Source organism: Lissotriton helveticus, chromosome 4_1 (assembly GCF_964261635.1).
Source record: "Lissotriton helveticus chromosome 4_1, aLisHel1.1, whole genome shotgun sequence".
NCBI classification, from domain to species: domain Eukaryota; kingdom Metazoa; phylum Chordata; class Amphibia; order Caudata; family Salamandridae; genus Lissotriton; species Lissotriton helveticus.
Genome location: NC_136063.1, coordinates 579,359,609 through 579,384,022, shown reverse-complemented (window position 1 = coordinate 579,384,022; position 24,414 = coordinate 579,359,609). Strand labels below are relative to the sequence as shown.

Genomic DNA, 24,414 nt, shown 5'->3' with positions numbered 1-24,414 from the left:
GGGTAGAGTTTGCCGTCTGTTATCAGCAGTTCTTAGCTGAACAGTTTCATGAATGTCCACAGATTTCTGAGAAACAGTATCCTAAAACATCAGAACATATACATTTCAACTTCCTTAATTGAGAATCTGGCTTGATATGCATTTTGAAAACCAACAACTGACTATAGATCACACTGCCTTAATGTAACTCCACTTTTTTTTTTTACATGAAAGTGGCTGCATGGCCGCACCTTTGCCTCAGATGAAATCCATGGCAGTGCCTTTGGCTCATTGCGGATTTATGGAGCGAGATTCAGAATGATATTTTGTTCTGACTCGCAAAGTTAAACTTCCATAATAATACAACAGTATTAACTGATTTGTGATGAATTATTAACCAACATAGTTTTAAAAATGCTCTTTTTTTGCTCTTTGTTGCAAAAGCAAGTGCGTATTAAATAATAAACTAACCTTGTCTATTGTCTTTGTCAGTATTAAATGCGGCTGTTAAATTAATGGTATGTGCTTATTTTGTGTGCTTAAGTTATGTCTTTACGTCTTTTATGTGGCATAAGTTTGTGGAGAATCCTGCGGCCTAAAAGAAGAAGGTTGATATGTAATGCAGCTTTGTGTGCACAGCTAGGTAACATAAATTAATGGGTTAATAATTAGCAAAGGGGGTGGGTAACAGAATGGGTCTCAATTCTCTAATTAATTGATGTCTTGTGTTTGTTTGAATAATAGTTTTCGAGTGAGGCCTAGAGGATACATTGTAAAGATGGCGTTATCAAGTCCTGTCCAGAGAGAGCAAGAGCCCTGCATGGAAACTTTTACCACGTTGAAAAATATTTGCAAGCTCAAATGAAAATTGTTTTACGTGCTCTTGGAGAGACAGACTCAAGGACAGGAAGCGGCAAAGTTTGCCAAGCCAAGGAAGTCATGTACTGTGGCTCGAATGAAAGTATCATTTTAAGGAAACTGCGTGACTTGAGAATAAGAGACAATGGACTCTAAGAAAAGCCGATCTAGGCTTGGAGAAAGGTGATGACACCATATGAGCTGACATCAGTCAGCCAATGAGGACACTGGATGGCAGAGAAAAATATACTTTTTAGTGAGATTAGCTAGGCAGAAAAGGTATAAAACATGGCCCCATGGACAGGTGGGCACTTCTCGCTTACCGATTCCTGAAGGGCGTGACGTGCTGTTGGACTCTTGGGCGCACGTAAGGATATTAGGGCTTAAATGACTTTCTTTAGGTGATGCGAGATTTAGACAGGGAAATAGAATTTAGGGAATGGAAACTAGGATCATGAAAGCACTTGATATGGTGACCATTCGATCAACATTCCGCTCTCAACCACCCAAGACATGGAGCCATACTTGACATGGGTAAAGGCCTCAGAACTCAGATTGTTTTCTCCCATGATTAAGTGTGAACACAATTCATTATTCAGTGGCCTTCCCTATTGCTGTTACCTGGTGTGTGTCATTACCGTGCTGCCCATTCAATGGGAGGTCACTTCCGTCAACAACGCACTTTATGCTATTTTGCACCCTGTACACCTCTTTTAGAAAACGATTCTTCCGCCCCATACTCAGCGGAGGATCTGTTAGTACTCATTTTGGGTGTTTGCATTATTCACAGCGTCTTGAGTCTCCTTTGATATGTTTTGAAGTTCTGAATTTTATTACTCAAGTGCTGAGATTAAGGAAAAATATACATTGTGATCTATGTTTTTGACTTTGATGCAGGTTCTGCTTGATTCCTCAATATAGATTTGGTTGGCATCAAGGGATTCCTATAGACAATGTGAATGTTGGGTACGATCAACTCTGTAGGGCTGTTGCAAGGATTTCTGCTCATACAAAGAACTGTGCAAAGAGACCTAGGACATTAGTGAATTGTGGTGTACCAGAAACTCACCTCAGTACCTTTCTGTGTGTTTGTAAAGCGCTCCGATACTCACTGGTCTAGCTAGCGCTATATAAAACTTTATAAATAAAATAAATAGAAACCCCAACCAGCTAGCAATCAGTGTCACATTAGCTCTTCGTCCTATAGCAAAGTAACCAATGATTATACAACCTAGAACATGCGACTTAGGACCATCTCAGGAATGGTGAGAAGTGAGAACACTCTTTTGTTATACTCTCATACCCGTCCACAACAGGAGTGAAAAAGAGACACGGTAAGGTTAAAATATTTATTTTAACGACGTGATCTCATACACAAAATTTTAGTCAACATAAGCAGACATATGATTAAAAATAATATGGTCAGCATGGTTACAACTCCATAAAATACAAAAGGAGGAACCATATTACAATGATAGTGCAAACAGGTGATATAGCACCTAGTTTAAACACCCTCCCTATATAGGAACTATGTATTATAAACAAAAGAAGGTCTCTTGAGCTTTTTTTGGGGGACCCCATTACCTTTCCGCTCAGTAAGTGTAAATTACATCTGGATCAGCAAGGCTCTCTGCATCCCTGGAATCTTCCAAGTGTGTGAAATTATAGCAAGTGTGCTATGATAAAGGTGCCAGAATCTTGCTTGGCTCGCAGCTGCCAACATTTTGTGTCGAGAATGTGTTACACGGACATGCCGATAAACAGGCTCAAATGTTATGATAACCTTGCTGGCTCAGCACTCACTGTACAGACTGGGGGCCCGATGTATGTCTAGAGATGTCAAAAAACAAACCTTTTCTCATGTATAGACCTTCGTGAAAGCTAACTTGCAAAAACAACTATGCAGTGTCGTGTGCAAAAGTAGCAAAAGGTAAAATGGAGCTTAAACTTCTAATAAGCCATGCTAACATAACATGCAAGCAAAAAAAGGCCATAAAGCATACTACAGGGCTATTTGTATTAACAACTTATGATTTTAATGAGTGAAAATATTTTAGCTTAGATGTGATTTTTGGGTGAAATCTCTGTAAATAATTTTTATTGTGTTTTTAATGGTCAAGAATGACTATATGTAAATTGATACTTGTATAGCGCACTACTCACCCGCAAGGGTCTCAAGGCGCTTGTACGAATACCGCTGTGGAACCCATCTTGGCTTTCCCTGTGAGGTGTCCACTCCTGGGCACCCCCAAGGTGGAGGCCAGGCATCCTTAGCGTTGTGGGGGCCGTTGTGGAGATTAAGCAAGCTATTGCCCAGAGTTGCAGAGTGGGACTCCATGATTGGAATAGGCACCGAGGCGAGAATTATCAGGTCAGTGGAATTTTGAGCCCAAGACCCGCCGAGGCGGGGAATTGAACCCTGATCCCGGGCTAGACCTCTGCATCAGGGTCTGCCGCTCTAACCATTGAGCCACACTTCTCCACTTATAAAGGTAGATATGATGAAATGATCACTGTTGCATGTCAATTGGATAGCAGAGGAGCATTTGGATTCAGTAGAAAATTATTCAGTATGAGTATGTGGGCACCATCCACAGACGGCAACAAGCGTAAAATTAGGTGGAAACGTTTGATTAGAGCTTGCAACAGGAGGTACATGGTTGGGAATACAAAGAAACTGTTATTACTGACATAACTTTTACTGTTGTCACGGATGCATTTGCAGCTAAGACAGAGCATTGGCAGGCCACCAAGAGATTTGACATCTAATTAAATGTTATCTTAACTAGATCAGATGTGAAAGAAGAGAGGCATATAGTTTTACATCCTCAAGAGGGTTTCTGAAGGTGGGTTAGGGAAAGCTACAGTAGTGGCTGTTACATTTTGAGTCCATTAGAATTGTGGAAATGGTGATCTAGGTTCGCATTGCTGACAATCATCATAAATTTGAAATCCTGCAGGGCAGGTTCAGTCCTTGATTCTTCCATAATTGATGGCTTGAGAGCCATAAATGAGTGAATATCAACATCTAATATTTCTAAGCATGGGAATTTTTTTAAACTGTTAACCCCAAAAGATATTCTACATTTTGCAAAACAGTGGGAGAGCACCTTGGAAAGATAGATACTATTTAAACCACATAGAGTTTTATTCAATTCAGATGGGTGAAAGGATGAGTTCTTCTGAAAATCCAACCTCTGAATTGTAGTTTGAATATAAATGTCCTTAGCAGGGGTGACCCTGTGCCTACTCCACTACCTCTAATCTCACACATGAAGCAACAGTGCAGCGATGCCAAAACACCACGCTTAGAGCATGTTTCTAAACCTCAAACCCTTCACTCAACACCTTCCACGGTGATCAATTAACAACATACACCCTTTTCAGCCACGCACTCTGAAAGAGCCCCCAGTACCTTGAGGCAAAGTTGGGTGATTTGGGACCTTGTCAGGGATACGAAGCAGTACAAAAATGCTGCAATATAATAAGTTAGCCCACTAAGCTGTGTAACTGCAGAGTATAATGCACTTTTCCTAGACCAATAATGTTTGCACATATAATTATCAGTCTTCTTTTCATCATGTGTACTTTACCTCGCTCTATGTTCCTCAGGCCTCATCCAGCCACCCATTTTTGTCCCACACCTTTTACACTCTTCCTGCAAATGTTCTCTCCATTGTCGTTCTATCTAAAGCAGGAGTTGTCTCTCGCTGGGAGGTTTAGATAGGCTCTTGCCCAGGTCTATTGTGCTACTACCCCAAGCCCTTACACCACAGATGCAGCACGGTGTCAGGCAGCAACAAAGAAAAAAAAACACTTTTCTACACACATCAATTTTTCTATTTGAGGAAATGTATGAGCAGACAGATCTTCTTAAATGTTTAGATATGACTTTCTGTCCATGTGGGCATAATTGCACACACACATACATCAAAAAGTACCTTTCAGGGAAAAACAATCTGGGAACTTAGGGCAGTTTTTTGGTTTTGATGAAGAGCAGCTCCTAAATGGAGCATCCTGTAATACCACCAACATTCTCCTCACCTTAAATATAAAAGTCTGTTAGTTTTTTTGGGGACATACCCAGAGTTCCCTGCTTCCCTTTTTGCATAATTTATGTGTGCCTATAAACCTGAAAATTCATTGGTTTGACTTATACAGAGTGCTTCTGTGTCTGGACGAAGCTATAGCTCTCTGAAGAGCTGTAATGGCAGCGAAACACGTATCAGTGGTTGCTTTTATTAATTTCAGGTGGCTAGGACAGTATTTTACAAACCCAAAGCTGTAATACTGTGCCTGATGTGGTAAAAGGCTTTTGTCATTTTTCCGCTGGGCATGGATAGCACTATGCTAATCCTATGCTTAAAGATTTTGCTGTAAACATGGCAAAAAGGCTTTGTCGCTTTCTAGCTTGGCATGGATGGTACTGTGCTAATCCTATGGTTAAAAACTATTAGAGAAACAAATATTAGAGGTGAGCAGATTCAGAATGTTGCTTGTGCTGTAGGGTTCTCCATGTAAAGGAGCTGCTCGCCACCTAAACTTGAGGACTAGCCAGAGTTCTCTGCTTGCTTCTTTGCATAATGTATGCACCACTCTAAGTCTGAAAGACATATACATATATATATATATATATATATATATATATATATATATATATATATATATATATATATACATACACACACACACACACACACACACACCCACACACACACACACACACACACACATATACATATATACACATACACACACCAGTGACTGGGTAGTTATAGTTAGTGCTACATTTGCATTGGAAAAGCATTGGTTGTCATCCTAATAACTTTGGCACCATTTGATAAATCTTCACAATACCTTCCAAAAAGTTAGTCACTTTAGGGCACAAGTTATAGTTATTTGAGATAACAATAACTGGTGAATTTCAGTTGTTTTGTTCTTTTAAAACAGTATGTTTTAACTGACATTTTCACCTAACTATAACGTCCCTTTAACCCACTGTCTTTTCATTAATTTCTAAAGTTTTTTTAAAATACCCAACTATAACTATCACTTTAACCTTTGTTTCTTCAGTGACATATATATAAGGCTCCTAGTTATCCCTTTTTACTGATTTTTACAGATAAATACAGACAGAAAACAATGTGTTTCTTGAGTGTATTTAATTTTAAAGTGGAAAAATACATAAAATTATGCTTCTTGTGGGTGACTTTCCATGCTGTCTTTCGAGGGCAACAACTGAGCTGATACACAGAATGGAAGTTAAAAAAAACAGGTTCAAATTTCCCTGAATACAGGTATGTGTTAGCATATATTTGTATTATTTATAATACTGATATTTACCTGTGGGTGTAAGGTTTGGCTATATTTGGCTGCTTAGTTTGCTAAAACGTGACAGGCAGCAAAGTATGAGTGCATGTTTATCAGTTAAATGAATGTGGAAATATTATGTGTTATAATACTGATCTTTACCTGTGGGTGTAAGGTTTGGCTATATTTGGCTACTTAGTTTGCTAAAACGCGACAGGCAGCAAAGTATGAGTGCATGTTTATCAGTTAAATGAATGTGGAAATATACTGTGTTCTTACTCTATTTATTCTCAAACACAAAACAAATATGTTTAAATACCAATAAGATGGTCAATAAATAAATATGGATACATAAAGAAGGAAATGTTACAAAAATAAATACCATAAAACCGGTAGCGCTAATGATATATATATAAAAAATGTGTGTGTGCACTTTCTTTCCAGTTGTCTATTGTATGAGGTCCAAATTGTTTGATCTGGCGGCGACTGTGTACCTGCCCTAAAAATCCCTTGTAGGGATGCCACTGTCTGGAGTACATTTTCTGCAAATCAGTCAAATGAATTCCAATATTCCTATGGCGGTTTAGAGTCTCTTTTTAGCTGAGAAATATTTTGGAATCCAAAGAAGCTTGCAAACTACTGGAGTTTTAGGTACAGGTTTACAACTTATGTTCAAATATGCAAGATACCTACAGCTTCATCAGTTCTGACAAATACAAATAAGTAGAACAAACAAACTCTGCATAATGAACTAGTGATTTACATACATACAAATACTATTCATTACTTTTTACACAGTGCGTCGACAATGAAATTTTTAGTGTGCAAACAAAACTGTGCCCCTCACACTCCCCAAGAAGGGCAGTGCATAATTACTTGCTGCTGAAACCGTGCAAGTATATTTTAAATGGGCTAAAAAATAGACAGCGCCCATGAAAATAAAAAAAAATCTGTTTGATGTCTATTTGGGTCAATGTTAGTGTGCATTTTATTTATTTACTTGTACTTGTTTTAAAGCGTGCAGTAAAATGAAAGTGTGTCCTCATGTAACGTAACTGGTGCTATGTAAAGCGCTCTGATAACTGATTCGGTTCGGTTCTAGTTCGCGCTATATAAAACTCTGCAAAAAAAAACAAAAAAACTGTTATTTTCTTTAATTCATGCTAACTGATTTGCCTTTCAAGTGTTGGTCTAATATGCTTTCTCAACTTGCATTTTAGCTAATAAAATAAAGATTCATAAAGAAAGCTCTTTCTTGAATAAAAAGGTTAATAACATTAGATTTTTGAAACAACAAGCTGGTCTTGTTTATTCATGGTCTAGTTACCATCAGCTGAACCAAGGTTTAAAACCATGGTAAGAAATGATAAACTGCAGTTGTATATAAAACTGTAAATAGTTTTTGAATAGTTCTGTTTAATTAGGTCACATGATTCAGTCGCCCAAAAATTGTCTCGTTGGTTTATGGGCCTTGTGAGTGATTTATGACTAATGGTGAGTATTGTGGAGTTGGGTAGCGTTGGTGAGACAGTTTTTCCTTAGGGGCGCTGGATCAATTTCTTGGTAGCAGAGTTCGGTTGCTATGGTAACTGACATGTTACATGGTAAATACATAGGAATGATGTTTAACACATGTTAAGTTTGTTGAGTTTGTTTAGTTGTTATATGTAGTCGAAAGGTTTTTTCCAGCAGTGTGAAAATTCCTATTTGTGCCGGCAAGAGTAGTGTAACAGGTGAAGTTGCACAGTGCATTTCTTCTGTTTCAAAATAGTGGTGTTGTCATATATCACTAGTGTTGTGGTCGTACAGCACAAGTTTAGGGATCTTAGGTGTGTAAAGTAGAATGTATAGTGAATATTGTCTATGAAATTGTAGCTTTTGAGTATAGGGACTTGGAGCCTGTTTTAAAACTCACTGTGAAAAGAATAGTAGATTTTATCCGAGCTTGAGTGAAAGGTAAGGTAGCGTTGTCTATTTTACTGGTGAGTGAGGTTTTCTTTGGTTGGTTAAAGTCCTGCCAAGATTTATGTATGTATGGTTAGGGATTTTTTCTGTCTGAATGTGCGTAAATGATTTTGTAATATCGATCAAGTCAAACTTTGAATTGTTACTATATGTATATTCAGAGAGAAACGAGTTCGTTATTACCTGCTAGAAGGGTAGAGTAGCCTTACTTTATCAACGAATTTAAATATTCTGTGAGAATAGCGTCGTCTATTCCACGCAAAAAGAATACCTGAATAACTGTAAAAGCTATCACTTTATTTTAGCGAAACAGACAAATGGCTTGTTTTTCTGGAGTTACTAACTGAATTCCATTGAAAAGTTTTATTAAAAATGGCGCTGTGAAAATATTTTGTAAAGGAGGGGTCAGTGTCGTAGCGGAGCAAGGACAGAAAGGCTGCAGCGACAGTATACGTCACTAGTGTCGCGCTGTGATTGGCTAGCATAAGTCACAGTATTCGCACACCGATTGGCTCATGTGACTAGCCAAGCTAGCAGCTAATTGGCTTATCCTGAAAAGCAGCAATTCTACTGGTTGAGCAAAGTAGTGACGTAGCTTAACCTGATTGGCTTGTGGGTGAGTTTCACGCACGGATTGGTTGGTTTTGCGGAACAACCAGGAAACATTTACAATCTATTTTAAAGTAAGCGGAATCATTTTAAAAACATGGATTATTATTACATGAAAGAGAAAAAGAAGCTTTCTTAGTTTCAGAAATTGAAAAATAAATTTAAACCTGACAAGAAAATTAAAACGCGAGGTGGAAGATTACTTCATAAGTACAAAACACCTGCAGCTTATATGTCAGGCGAATATGGTTATCATACTTGTCTGTGGATTGAGAATTGGATGGAATATACCAAGAATGATGGTGTATTAGCATGGCCGGAAGATGGGTCATTTAACATTAAGGTTATGAAAAACCTTAGAGAAAAAATTATAACTCTTGAACCAAAGCCTAGACCTACACAATTTGAGGCTTTAGCTGAATGGAAGGATGAGATGTTCGAATTGGAACGAGAGAATAGAGGCATAACAAGAGGTACCAGATTGGACATAACTAGGAAACTCATGAGGACAGAATGCGTCGATGGAGACGTAATGCATGTGAGGGTCTGTATCCAGCAAGAATTGGTGAGGTAACTAGTCAAAGCAATGCCCAAAAGAAAAATAATAATGCTGAAGAAAGAGAATTAGAAGATGTAGTTTTAGAAGAGATTTATATTACAAAACCGAAAAAGCCTCCTCCTTATCAACCAGCTTGTACATGGTCTTCTCCGATAGTTCCTCCAGGAACTTCACCAAGTGCTCCTCCTAGAGAGATTATTGATGAGGTATCACCCAGATCAATTCCAAATAATGCAAAAACTCCTGAAAGAGTAGAAGCAAGATCTAACTCCAGTATGTCTGGGGAAAACAGAAATTATGCTGAAACCCCAGTTCACAGAAATGATACCCCAAGAAATATAGACAGATAAACAGAAAGATGTGAGGAAATGCCAAATACTTCAGAATATTTTCGATTAAAAGATGAATTTATACAGCAGTTAACCAAAGGCATGGAAGCTGTAATGGTACCAGTAACAATTGGACCTGTTCAACCAGTGTTTGATCAAAGAGAAACTAGACATTCAGCTTTAACTATTCCATTAAATGCAGAAATTCAGAAAGTGGCTGAAAAATTTTATTCAGATTTATCAGAAATTCACCGAGAGAAAACAACGATGCCTGACTTAACTTTTAATCAAAGCTTCTCGAATAAAACTCCATCTGGTGCAGAATCCGATTCTGGTACTCCGGAAAAGAGCATAAATAAAATAGATTTAACGCATTCCCCACAAAGCTCAGAATTTAAATTACTTGATGTTGCAAAACTGAAAGCAGATTTGGAGGAATTAATTATTGGCACAATTGGACCTGACACTTTAAAGCAATATCAGGATGATGAATTATTGTTTATTTGCAAAAGCATACAATGGAAAACTAAAACAAAATATGATCAATTGGAGGAATTAGCTGCAGAATTGGAAATTGATTTGAGTAGACAGAAAAATTTGGGAAAAAGTTACAGAGTGGATTTCTCTGAAAAAGACATTGAGAGCATGAACACTACAGGAAGAAGTATTCACATAAAAGAATTAATTGTGTTTCTAAAAAGATTAGGTGAATTACGTAAGTGGAGAGTAACATGGACAAAGAAAAGAGATGAAGAAAGGAGAGAAAGAGGAGAGGTAGCAGGTCAGTTTCCAATGAGAGAAATTTCTGGTGGTGGATATGTGCATGGTCCTTGGTCAAGACAGGACATTTTACTGTTTACAAATGATTTTCCCCGGCTGAGAGAAAAACCTGTGGAATGGTATCGACAGGTAGACAGATTTGTTAAGGTCTCAAAAGTTCTGTGGATTGATCTTGAAGGATTCTTTGACATTGTTGCCCCGTCAGATCTTTGGACAGAATGTACAATTTCTATAGATTGGCCCAAAGAAGAACCTGCTTGAGATAAGGTAACAGGTGCTCCTTCAGCAGATGTTAGTAATCTGTATGATAAAGTAATTTTCTGGTTGAAAAATAAGATTCCCCCAAAAGAAGTTGATTGGGTTAAAATTGATAGAACAAATCAAGAGCCAAAAGAATCAGTACATTCATTCATTCTATGAAAGATTACTACTGGTATTTAAACAATACAGTGGTTATGAAAAATTGAGTGAGAAGGATATGAGCCATTTCATTTACAGATTTGTTTATGGATTAAGACCTGAAATTGGTGAAATGATTAGGTCTGGAATAGTTGGTTGGCAATCACTTTCGGTTGATGACATTTTGAGAAAAGCAAAATATTGCAGGGATGAAATAGATGCAAAACAGAAAAAGCTGAAAGAGAAGGCAATGTGGGCACAGGTAAAGGTAGCTGAACAGCAAATAGCAACCTTAGAAAACAAAAATGTTCATCAGAATCAAGGTAAATTTAAAGGTAATTTTAATAAGCCAAAATTGATGGGAAATATTGAAGAGTTAAAGCAAAAACTCCCATGTTTTAATTGCAGCGAAATTGGACACTGGAAGCGCGAATGTAAGAATCCGCCCAGAAATTTTAAAAATGCATCATTAAATCCACAGATGCAGAATGAGATAAATCTGCAGCAACAGCTACAGCGACAGGTAGTGAATCAGCAGAGTCAGATTCCACAACCGCCACTTCCAAATTGTGTAAATGTGCAGAGGTACAATACAGAAACAGGATTCTGCGGAGGTGAACAGGTAAACAGATCACCACGAGTGAATGTGTAAAATGTTTCTCAACAGTATTTGTTGAATGAAAATGTAGGGAGTGATTCTGATGATTACTTATGACGGTGCCTGAGAGAGAAGGAAGAGTGTGTGCTTGGAGGCACTCTTGAGGTAGATCAGGCTGGTCCATTTGTAAATGGTAAAGTGAACGATGTAGAAATCACTTTTCTTGTGGACACTGGTGCTACCCGTTATACTGTTAGATCAGTGGAAATATAAAACCTACCTCTCTCTGGGGACAAGATCCAAATAGTTCGAGTAGCTAACCAACAAATTAAAACAGATTTAAAAGAACCAGTTAAAGTTGAAATTGGTAAATTTAAAGATAAACATAGATTTGTAGTTCGTAACAGCAGTCCTGTAAACTTTGTTAGGAAGGGATATACTCTGTAAGATGAACTGCAAAATATATTGCTCACCGGATGGTATAGAGCTACAAACTCAGGAAGAAGATGGGCTTTACAGATTAACAATGTTAATGGTTGAAGCAGAGGAAAGTAAATCATTTCCTGCATTTGATAAAAAATCTTCCTGAAGAATTAAAAGAGACAGTCAATGCTAAAATTTTGGATTTAACTGGAAACGAAATGGGTTTGATGAAAAATGTAGACTCAGTAAAAATTACAGTAAAGCAAGGAGTAGATTTTCCAAACATTCCTCAGTATAAAATGAAAGCAGAAACTATTGAAGGTGTTATACCTGTAATTGAAAAGTTCATAAAACAAGGCGTTCTAAAAGAAATTTAGAGTAGTCCATGCAACTCACCGATTATGGGAATAAAAAAGCCGAACGGAACTTAAAGGATTGTTCAAGACCTGAGAAAGGTTAATCAGATAGTTGTTCCATGTTGCCCAGTTGTACCAAACCCAGCGGTAATTCTTTATCAGATTCCGCATGATGCAGAATGGTATACAGTTATAGATCTTTGTAATGCATTCTTTACTGTTCCATTGCATCCAGAAAGCCAACAAATTTTTGCGTTTAGGTTCCAGGACCGTATCCTAGCATGGTGTCGTACCCCTCAAGGGTATACAGAAAGTCCATCTATTTTTAATCAGTTGCTAAAGAAATCCTTGGAGAATCTAGATTTACCTGGAAAATCAATGTTAGTGCAGTATATTGATGATCTCCTTGTGGCTGCAAAAACAAGAGTTAACTGTGTAACAGATCCCATTACTCTTTTAAATCATTTGGCAGATGAGGGACTGTGAGACGGCGTCTCGAAGACCCCAAACTGGAGGCCACCCTCCCCCGCACGTACCTCATCCGTTTCCACCTGGACTACAACCCCGCAGCCAAAACGCCATAGCCGAGACAGGACTCGGAACACCAGCCACTACCAACGAAACCCCGCCCTTCTCTCTCCCGCAGGGACCAACCAGAGCACCAGGTCTGGAGGAATCATATCTCGCTGACCCCGGAAGTCCCGCCCCAGAGGCAGCGTCAGCACAGGATAAAACCGAGGATCGAGGACATCACGCCGTCGGAGTTTCGTGGCAGGACCCTCTGGCTGGAGACGGAGAAGGAAAGCAGACGTGCGACGAAGACGTGTGGACTGAAGAGTGGTGGAGTCCTACGGAGGTGGCTGGAGAGCGGCCGTAACTCACTGGAGAGTTACGGCGGACCGCGTGAGTGCCTTTAGCCTTCTTTTCCCTGCTCGTTAGGAGTCCCTGTAAATACTCCCCTTTTCTCCATAGTCTCACCTCCCCTGCACTGTAAATTACGTGTATAGCACCTCACAACAGCCCCAACCGTCCCTCTCACGTCCCGCCTTGGCACCCTCTCTATTCCCCAACCTTTATTCCCTCCTCCCGGTACCCTCCTTTCCTCACTGCCTCTTTCCGCCCTCTCTCTCGCACTATCCGGGTGACGGTGAGCGGTATATACTGCGTTGAGTTCTGGATAGGACTAACGGTCCCTTGTTTTTTCCCTCTCTTACTGCCCTCCGTGGATCCTCCCCGTCATCGGAGCCGTCCCTGGAGTGCCTGAAGACCCCGAGCAGAACAGAAGACCAGGACCGGAGTTCATCGCCTGGAGCCTCCTTATCTGCCCGTTGTGACATTCCTTTTTGTTCCTCTATAATAAAAGACCAGTATTGCCCACTACATACGGCCTCCTCGCCTGCTTTTCCGGCCCGCTACGCTCACTCCACCACAGGGACATAAAGTGTCTCCTGCAAAATTACAGTTTTGTAAACAAGAGGTGAAATATCTTGGTCACAGAATTGCAAAAGGAATCAGGCAAGTAACAATTGAGAGAATTAAAATACTTCAGGGAATGCAACCTCCAAAAACACAGAGACAGGCCAGAATGTTTCTAGGAATGGTTGGTTATTGTCGCCAATGGATTAGTGGATTTTCAGTAATTGCAAAACCACTGCAGAGACTGACAAAAACAGACATAAAAGACCCGATTATCCTAACAGAAACGGAGCTAGAAGCTTTTGAACAGTTAAAAGGAAGTCTGTGTGAAGCACCTGCTTTAGGTATGCCAGACTACGAGAAGGAGTTTGAGCTGCATTGCAGTGAAAGGTAAGGATGTGCATTATCAGTTTTGATTCAAAGACATGGAAAATTGAGAAAGCCAATAGCTTATTTCTCAGCAGTTCTTGATCCTGTTGCAAAAGCATTACCTGGCTGCTTAAAAGCAGTAGCTGCAACAATTGTAAGCCTTGAACAGAGGGAAGGAATAATCATGGGATTCCCAGTAAAAGTGTATGTACCCCATTCAGTTGAAATTCTTCTTACCAGAAGCAAAACACAGCATTTGACAAGTAACAGGTTAACTAAATATGAAAAGATTATTCTGGGATCAGATAATGTCTCGATTGCGAGATGTGTGAATTTAAATCCTTCCACATTATTGCCTGATGGTATTGTAACAGAAATCAGAAATGAAAATGACATTGATCACGAATGCTTAGATGTTTTAGAATATTGTACTAAACCCAGACAGGACATTAAAGATGTTCCTTTAGCTGAATCTGATTTTGTTTATTTTGTTGATGGTTCATGCTTAAGAACATATGAGTGGAGAGGTGTGGCTCACTGGTTAGAGGCGGCAGACCTGTAAGCAGAGAACGGCCCGGGACCAGGGTTCAATTCCCGACGTGGCAGGGTCTTGGACCAGGGTCAACGGACTCGATAATTCTCGCCTCAGTGCCTACTCTAACCAGGGAACACACTCGGTAACTCTGGGCATTAAGCTTGCCTCATCTCTACAACGGCCCCCTACAGACGCTGGGGATGCCGGATTTCACCCTGGAGATACCCAGAAAGGGACCATCACACAGGGAAAACCAGGACGGGTTCCCCAGCGGTCTACAGCGCCAGGACACTCGGGTAGAGTAACAGTGCGCTTTACAAGTATCCCACAACAACACAACATGAAGGTGTTCTGAGAGCAGCATATTCTGTTTGCACGGTTGCAGATGCAGTTGAAGCCTCCTGTCTCAAAGGAATTCATTCAGCTCAAGTAGCAGAATTGATTGCTTTGATTCGTGCATGTGAAAGAGCGAAAGAATTAAAAGTTACCATAGTGACTGATAGTCAGTATGGATATGGCGTAGTCCATGATTATGGCCAGCTCTGGTCTCAAAGAGGTTATTTAACTTCTGCGGGAACTCCAATAAGAAATGCTGAATTGATAAAAAGGTTAATTGACGGAATTCAGCTTCCAGAGAAAATTGCTGTTGTGAAATGTACAGCACACAAAAAGGGCGATGACTATATTACAAAGGGAAATGCATATGCTGATGAGATCGCGAAATTCTGCGTGAAGAATAATATGTCAATCAATCGGGAAATAAACAATGAACATGTTTTGAACTCACTTATGCTAACATCTGTAGTTGAGACATGGCAAGGAGTAAAAGATTTACAAGATGAGGCAAGTGATGAGGAAAAAGACACATGGTTAAAAGCAGGTTGCAGACAGCGTGAGGAAGATGAAATTTGGGTTTACAAAGATGACAGACCAGTTATGCCAGATAGCATGATTGCTGACATGGCTAGAATGTATCATGGTCCAGGACACATTGGAAGAGACTCAATGATTAGGTTATTTAGGCAAACATGGTACAATCCAAACTTCAGACTAATTGCAGAATCTTTTTGTCAAAGATGCTTGATCTGCCAGCAGATCAACCCAAACAGAAAAACAGTTGTGAGCATGGGAACCATAGGACGGGAGGGTGGTCCTTTTACCATATTACAAATGGATTTCATTGACATGCCACCCCATAACAAATTGAGATATGTTCTGGTGATTATCGGTCTGTTTTCGAGATGGGTGGAAGCGTTCCCAACACGTCACAATGATTCGGTTACTGTGGCTAAATTGCTTTTAAGGCAAATCATACCAAGGTACGGTTTTCCAGTGACGGTCGAGACTGATCTTGGAACACATTTTGAAAACAGATTGTTAAAATTGGTTTGTGAAGCATTGAACATAAAGCAAAAGCTCCATTGTGCTTACAGACCAGAAGCATCAGGTGTTGTTGAGCAAGTGAATGGCACAATCAAAAATAGAATTGCCAAAATGTGTTTAGCTACAGGAATGAAGTGTACTGATGCACTTCCACTTGTTTTGATGTCTTTGAGAAGTACTCCAGATAAAAAGACAGGTTTAAGCCCACATGAAATTCTTATGGGTAGAGTCATGAGACAAGCTTTTGTACCAGTTGGTAAAATAATGAGTATTAATGATAGCGTCATTTTGGAATACTGCAAGAGCCTTTCTGACGTCGTGACTTCTGTGTTCCATCAGGTGGGAACTGAAGTGTTAACGAGAGAGAAGGAACAAGCTCATGATCTGTTACCTGGAGACTGGGTGAGGACAAAAGTTCACCGAAGAAGAAACTGTCTAGTATCCAGGTGGCAAAAGGCAAGACAGGTGATACTTGTCACAACAAATGCAGTAAAGTGTAGAGGTTTTAAAAGGTGGATTCATGCAAGTCACACCATTCGTGTAGCTCCACCTGAGAATCCTGACGAAGGTGATACTACAGCTGATTCAGATTCTGAAGAAGCACCTGAAAGAGATCCAGATTCTGAAGATCGACAAGAAGGTCGACATCTGGAAAATTCAATTGCGAATGAGGCGTTGAATGAAGACATTGAAGAAATTGTGATTCAAGACTCTGAAAATGATGAAGATATTCTAGAAAAAGAAGCAGAAGAAGAGTCTGATCAAGTGGTGATACAAGATCAGGAGAGTATTGAAAAGCAGATTGGAAGCTCTGAAGGCAGGAACAAAAATTCTGAAACTGGGAAGTTGGAAGTAATTGAAGAAAAAGAAGAAGATGCAATCCGAGTACCAGCTATAAGGATGATGTTCCTAACAGAGTGAAACTGCCGAGTAAGGAAGTGCCTGAATCTAAAGCTGAAATCACAGAAAGTGGAACTGATGAAAGTGATGATGAATCTAAACTAAGAAGTTCAAGAAAAAGAGCTTGGAGAGCAGAGTGTAACTTGACTGAACCAAAGAAGAAATTATCAAGAAAAGGAGATAACTGGCCAAATGAAAATGAGAGTCTACAATTTAAATTAATAAACAGATCAAAAGAGCAGGTTAACGAAATATCAAGTCAAAAGGGAGACTCTGACAAGAAAAATCAGTCAGGAAAGAAAATAGAGGTGATTACAGAAGGGCAAAAAGGGTAGTAAGGCCTAACCAAAAATACAAGTCGCCTAAATGGTCTTACATCTTGATTCCACCAGTAATAGAAGTAAGTAGTAGTCGTCTGGAAGACTTGGATGACATTTGTGACAATGATTAATTTTGTTTCCATATAGAGTTGAAAATTTTTATTTGGCATAAGGCTGAAGAAAATGTGTTAGGTGACACAAGGTCGAAGAAATTGTGTTAGCTGTAAAAACACATTGATGTAAGACGCAAGGTCGAAGAAAAGCTGTTAAAAAGTAGGGTTTTCTTTAAAAAAAAAAAAGTAAAAACAGGGGGGTGTATTTGTAATTAATAATTAATTTTTGATAATTTTTGGTTTTTGATTTTTTTTGTAAGGCTCTTGTTTCAGAGTAAAGATGCCTTCTAATAATAATAATTCCAGATGTTCTATCTTAAGGAGATGTTGCAAAATGTCTTCTATATGTGTGATTCTAATAGTTTTGGTCTGGTTAATTTTAGCTGTCATTTTTCCTTTTGGTATTGATAAAGAAGAATACAAGACTAATATGACTAGTAAAGTTGTAGCAAAACAAGATAATCATAATGTTGTAGGCAAGTCTAACAGAGTTATTGAGCACAAACCAGAGATCCACCAAGATAGATCTGTTGGTGATTTTTCTAGTAATACTTTTTCAAGATTTTTATCTGAATATGTTAAGGTTATGGATGTTAAAGATTGTTACATTTGTGTGAAACTACCCGTTTCTGTTTCTGAGGGGGTCACATATAATATGCTTCCTCTTACTTATGGCATCACTTGTAGTGTTATAGCTAGTCTATTTTATCAGACAGGTCGCTTGGAGTACTATTAATCTAATTTTTATGAGATTTTTGCTAACTTAAAAGTTGATAAGGGCTTGAATAAACATAAACATGCTAAACAGATGAGGGAATTTTTCATTGTAACTAATGAACTTACTTATGAGTATGCTTTTAGAAATAATTTAACATGTAAATTGAGAACCGAAGAGAAATCTTTCTTAAATTTAGTTGAGGAAAGAAAAGCGATTAAAAATTTTTTTTTTTATAAAAGACCTTTATTGTTGGAAACATTCAGTACACAGCGTTCTGCTGACAACCCATCCGGGCCAGCCGCACATTATCAAAGTCGCAGCACAAGTATGGAATGAACACAGCCACAGGGCCGACTACCCGGGGGTCCGGCGGCGTTTAAGTGGTTGACTCCGAAGTTTATAAACATGCGAACATTCAGCAATGCAATAATACACAGTGAAAATAATGAGTGTAAGTCTGTAGGTCTTCTTTTTCTCTTTTTCATTCATATGCAAACTCAGAAACACAGTGCTATGTCAGCGCTCATCAATGTCAGTCTGTAAGCCGTGGCCCGCTATAACACTTGTAGGTCACATAAAGGATGACAAGTTAGCACATACCCTAAAAGGGTGCGGGACAGCATTAAGGAGGGACGATTGTGCATAGCACCGTAAGCGTGTCGGTCATTGGGTGAGTATATATCATGTTTGGCCTGCTGGGGATGTCCGGCGTCCGTGGTCGTATCCGGGTAGGATCACCTCGGCCCTGACAGGTGTTCTCAAAGACCCCAAGACGCAGCGTGTATGAGAAGCAGTAGTGAAGGGTGTGGTCCAGAGGTGTGGGGGACCAAGAGGTCGATAACATTTATAACAGTAACTCGGGAAATACAAATGAGAGGGAGAAGGGGAGTGGGGCGGAGGTAGCCATGTGTTAGGGGGGGGGGGATGTGGTGTCAATATGTCAGTAGCTATTCAGCGGGCGGGGTAGCTCGGGGTGCGCAGCAGGGGGCGCGCCTGTATGTCATGCTCATAAGGGGGGGCTCCCAGCGTTAGAGTATGGCTGTTGTAACAGGATAGTATTTATCTGTACGTAGTCGGTGGTAAGACCCCTGGTTATGGCAGTGTGAGTGGGGACATGGGCGTGGAAGAGACTACACATCCGTCATCACCAGACAGCCGGGCACGTAGCATACGGTAGCCAAGGCCCGGGGGTCATGGAGGCAGCGAGTAGTGCAGCAACAGCTACGTTTCAATACCGCAGCAGGACCAGGGATGGGGGAAGTGGGAAACGGGAAGGACCCGCCAGATGTAATCAGTGTATGATGCTCATCGCTGCGCGGGGAAGCGGGGATAGCCTACATTGTGTCATGTGATCCCCTGCTCTACACATTTCTGCTGAAAGGATTGGAGGATAGCGTCCCAGTGTTGTGCAATCGGGAATTTTCTGAGGCCTGCCGTTTCCTCACGTCGCAAGGCTGCGCTTTCCGCCCGTGCCCAGTTTACCAGCGATAGGCTCCAGTGTCGGATATGTGGAGGTGTGTCGGCTTTCGACCGTTTGGTGAGCAGTCGCTTGGCCGTGATGAGCCCAAGATCCCAATACCGGGCCTGGACTTTGTTCAGCCGTGTACGTTTGTATAATCCCAATATACAGGCCTCCCACGTTCTTGGCACTCGTTCGTCAGTACAATGTGTCAGTAGCATGGTCACCCCGTCCCAGTATTGTTGAAGGGTGGGACAGTGCCAGAGCATGTGGAGGAGGTCCGCTCCGATCTGGGAACAGCGAGTGCAGGCCGTATCCGTGACCGAGAAGTACCTGTTTATCTTGTCCGGAGTAAGGTAGGCACGTTGTAGTAAGTAGAGTTGTATGATTTTAAAGCGGGGGTTACGGGGGACATTAACCGGGCCAGCCAAGATCATTGCCCATTCCTTATCCGTCCAGTCTCGTCCCCTGTCGGTCGCCCATTTCTCCCTCAGTTGCACCGTGGTGGGATGGGTATGGAGCAGAAGAGCCTGCGCTAGCCAGTGGATTATGTGCGTGCCATTACTCATGACGTGAAGGTACTGCAGTAAATTATGAGTGGGCAATTCAACAGTAATATCGCCCCAGGTGGCAGTCAGCGTGCGTGTGAGGGACGCATGTAATAGGAATTGTCCAGCCGGTAGAGATGTGTCATCAACAAGGGTGGCGAAGGGGAGGAGGGCGCCGCCGTCAGAGTATAGGTCTCCCAACGTTTCCACCCCCGCTGCGGTCCAGCTATCAAGTTGTACAGTCGTTAGAGTCCCTGTCGCAGTCGGGGTACCCAATAAGGGGAGTACTGGGGCGTAGGGCGTTATCGCCCGCGTTAGGCGCAGGCAGCGGAGGAAGCATCTGCGCGCTACTGCAAGATGCAGTTGCGACGGGCGCGGAGTCCTGGTCAGTGGGTGAAACAGCACCTGGATCTGTAACTGTGTCCAGACCGCGACATCCGTGGCCGTATCTCCCAAGTCCTTTCCGCCCAGCCAGCCCGACACCCACTACATTTGCGCTGCAAGATAGTACAGCTCCAGATGGGGAACAGCCAGTCCCCCGCTTGGCATATATAGCTTCGCCAGAGCGATGCATGGTCGGCCTTTGTTCCAGAGTAGGTCTCGTAATAAGGCTTCGAGGTCTCGAAACACTCGGTTGGGGACGTATGCTGGAATATTAGCAAAGTAGTATAGGAGTCGTGGCAGGACGATCATTTTCGTCAGAGCTACGCGACTAGGAACGTTCAGTGGCAGCGTGTTCCAGAATCCAACCTGCATCGGATGGATGCAATCGCCCGCAGCAGATTTCCGTCCAGTATGTCTGCAGGTTCCCGGTAAATATGTATCCCCAGATACCTGAACGTCGTGGGATACCACTGCAGGCTCACACCACTGATGCGTATCTCACTCTCTGGTGTATTCGGGTCAAAGGAGTAGGCCCCCGATTTGGCCCAGTTGACCTTCAAGCCTGACATTTCCTCAAAGGTGCCAAAAATGTCAGTGAGGGACTCCGGAACATCACTGAGGTCTTTCACATAAAGGAGAAGATCGTCAGCATATAACGATACCACATGTAGGCCATCCGCCATTGGTATACCCCACTCCTCCCCTCGGGACCTAAGTATCTCGGCCAGGGGTTCCACAGCTAAGGAGAACAACAGGGGCGACAGGGGGCAGCCCTGTCTGGTGCCTCTCTGCACAGGTATAGGGTCAGATAGGAGAGTGCCAGTGCGGACGCGGACAGTAGGTCTACGGTACAAGAGGCCAACCATGGTCATATAGTCGTCTCCCAGTCCAAATTTGTCCATGACCGCTCGCAGGTAGGGCCATTCCACGGAATCAAACGCCTTCTCCAGGTCTAGTACCAGACATCCAGCGCGCGGCCACTGTCGTGGGGCATATTCCTGAAGTCGGAATAAGCGGCGGATATTACGGGAAGTGTGGTGTGTCGGCACGAACCCATTCTGGTCCTGGTGCACCAATGTGGGTACCATAGGAGCTAGTCTACGAGCGAGCGAGGAGGCGAGTATTTTATAGTCCGTGTTAAGGAGGGCCAGAGGGCGGTAGGATCCCATCTGCTCACCATCCTTGCCGGGTTTGAGCAGAGACACGAGGGTAGCCTCATTAAGCGTCGGGGGCAAGTGAAAATCGTCCGTCGCTGCTGCGTACATTTTCACCAGTTGGGGAATAAGGATGTCAGAGGCGGCCTTGTAAAATTCGGCCGGCAAGCCATCCAGTCCCGGAGACTTGCTGTTCGAAAGATTAAATATGGTGTCGCGGAGCTCTTCGGGGTCTAGGGGTGCTCCAAGGTCATCCTGTTGCTCAGCCGTTAACGTGGGCAGAGGGACGGGTAGGAGATATTCGGCAATGTCAGACATTGAGGCGCGCAAACGGGAACGATATAGTCCCGAGTAGTAGCCTTGTGTATTTGACGTTGGGTATAAAGTAACCCACCTCCCACCGCTCGAACCGCCGAGATGGAAGGCGAACGGTACTCCTGTGCAATCAGCCAGGATAACAGCTTACCAGGTCTGTCACCTTGACGATGCATGCGAGCAGAATGTGCCGCAAAGTTAATGGTGCGTAAACACTCCAGGAGGCGATCATGGTCTGCCCTGGCTTCCGTCAGCCGAGCGTCCGCATCTCCCTCCGTAGCGCGCTCGAGATCTAGCAGCTCAGTCTCAATACGCGTCAGCTCGATTTCTAGTTGTCGCTTAATGTGCCCCTGCGTACCCAAACAGAGTCCCCGGGTCACTACCTTGAAGGCGTCCCATTCGATCTGGGGGGAGGACGCTGTGTCAGCATTAAGTTCAAAGTATTGGGCCGTCTGTGTGAGCAGGGAGTCACGAAAGGTCGCATCCAGCAAGAGGTCTGGTTGTAGGCGCCAAGTGGGGATAGGTGGGTGCCGGTTCTCCCAAGCAATCGCTAGTGTATGTGGGTTGTGATCCGAGTGCGTGCGGCCCATATATTGAGTGTCTGTGACTAGCGGGAGGAGGTCAGTGGAGATCATATACCTGTCTAACCGGACATGTAGTGCATGGGCCCCAGACCAGTAGGAGTACGTCCGTGTAGCAGGGTTGTGAGCCCTCCATGCGTCCCGGAGGTCCCATCGCATGGCCCAGGTGAGGAGAGCTTTCGTGGTGGTGTGTGTTTGGGCAGTGGCCGCGGGTGCGGTCGATCTGTCAAGGTCGACATCTAGGATGCAGTTGTAATTCCCCCCCCCCCCCCCCCCCCCCAAGTATCCACGGGATCCCATGCCAAGGTGCCAGCTTCGTGGAAAGGCCATCAAGGAATTTGCCCTGGTCAGTGTTAGGGGAGTATATAGAGGCGACCACCACAGGACGCCCATCAAGTCTGCTTCGGGCAATCACGTATCTACCCTCTGAGTCAATCTGTGTGTCCATGACCGCCCACAGGGTGCCCGGTCGAATCCATATGAGTGTCCCACGAGCAAAGGAGGAATACTCGGTGGCGTAAAGTTGCCCGCGCCATCGGCAGTGCATGTATTTCTGGTGTGTTCAAGTGCGTTTCCTGCAGTAATGCTACGTGAAATTTGTGACGTTTCAAGTAGGAATAGATTTGGTAACGTCTTGATGGTGTGTGCATGCCCCTGACATTCCAAGTGCATATCCTGATTTCAGCCATATTTACAGTGTTGGCAAGGAGCGCCCGCCCCATCCGTCTCCCGCCCCTCTGGTGGGAGTCTCCCCAGGCCCCCCAGCCCTCCCCCCTCGCTCAATCCAAACACAGGCACTTGTTCATAAAGGGTGGGTAATCTGCCGAGGGCAAGGGTAAGGGAAGATGCAGAATGGTCAAACAATGCAAAACAGTAACAAATACCATAAGGTCGGCTACGGAACATGTCGCCGTCCAAACACACCAAAGAGGCAAAAGTTCAGTAATCAAGTCTAGGGGGTGTCATGTGCCAATCACAGAATCGGCGGTTTATACAGGCAAAGAAGGGGAAGAGAAGCAATGGCCCTTCCCTGGGCCCTATGCCAATTGCGGCGTGCATTCAAAGTCTTTATTCGGGGAACCATTGCCGCCCCGCGCTGTGTAGTCTCCCGCTTGGCCAATAGTGCAGGGGGAGTACAAATAGTTCTCAGTCCCCAACTCCTCGGTAGAGGCAAGTCTCAGGATGGGAGGGACAGCGAACGTGGAGGAGAGGCGGGAAAAAAAAAAAGGTGTAGTAGTTTCCACCATCATCTTACCTTCTCAGTGTCTACTTGTCTGGGAGGAATACCGACTGTGGGAAGGTCACTCCATCCACCGCCAGAGCAGTGGGAGTCGCTCTGCATGACAACCAGCATCCGAGGTGTCTAGCGGCCTTCCCGCCCCCGGCCCCATCTCCTTCACTCCGACGGGGTCCGTTCACGGTGGCCAGTTGTCTTCAGTGAAGCATGTCCGCCGTCTGCGGCGTGACGTCCGGCAGTTCCACGGACACCTGGGAGTCCGGCAGCCCGTAAATGGCGTCATCATCGCTGGGGAATGTCTGTGGGCCGTCTTCCGGTACGGCTTCCGATGACGGCGAATTGCTCAATTGGGAGACTCTCCGGAGTGCATCTCGCTGCTCTTGGATCATTTGGTCCGCAGGCGGGGAGTGCCGTGACATTTCCTCCGGGTGGCGGGTCTGTTGGCCTCTGTTTCTGCGGCGGCGGCGCGGCCCGCGTGAGCGCGGCCTCGCCTCATTCCCCTGTGCCTGTCTGGGCGCCATGTCCGTGCCGCCGTCTAGCCACTCACCGACCTCCGCTGGGGTGTTAAAAAAGTAGGTTTTGTCCCGTGCCACCACTCTCAGTTTTGCAGGAAAGAGGAGAGAATATTTCAGGCCAGCAGTGCGGAGACGTCGTTTTGCCTCTAAGAAATCGTGTCTTTGACGTTGTACTTGGACAGTGTAGTCCGGGAAAAACATTATTGAAGCATTGTCTATACGAATTTCTCCGAGTTCTTCTGGTTTCCCGTAGCACCGTGTCTCTGTCTCTATAGTTCAATATCCGGAAGAGGAGCGGCCTC

At 43.0% G+C, this 24,414-nt stretch overlaps 1 protein-coding gene across 1 annotated transcript in view; it reads right to left on the bottom strand.

Moving 5' to 3' along the window:
* The window catches only part of ARFGEF1 (ARF guanine nucleotide exchange factor 1), a 972,411-nt gene that overhangs the window by 83,432 nt on the left and 864,565 nt on the right, over positions 1 to 24,414 (bottom strand). The window contains exon 34 of the mRNA XM_078687191.1: positions 3 to 81. Coding sequence (XP_078543317.1) covers positions 3 to 81 — 79 coding nt within the window. The remainder of the gene's footprint in view (positions 1 to 2; positions 82 to 24,414) is intronic.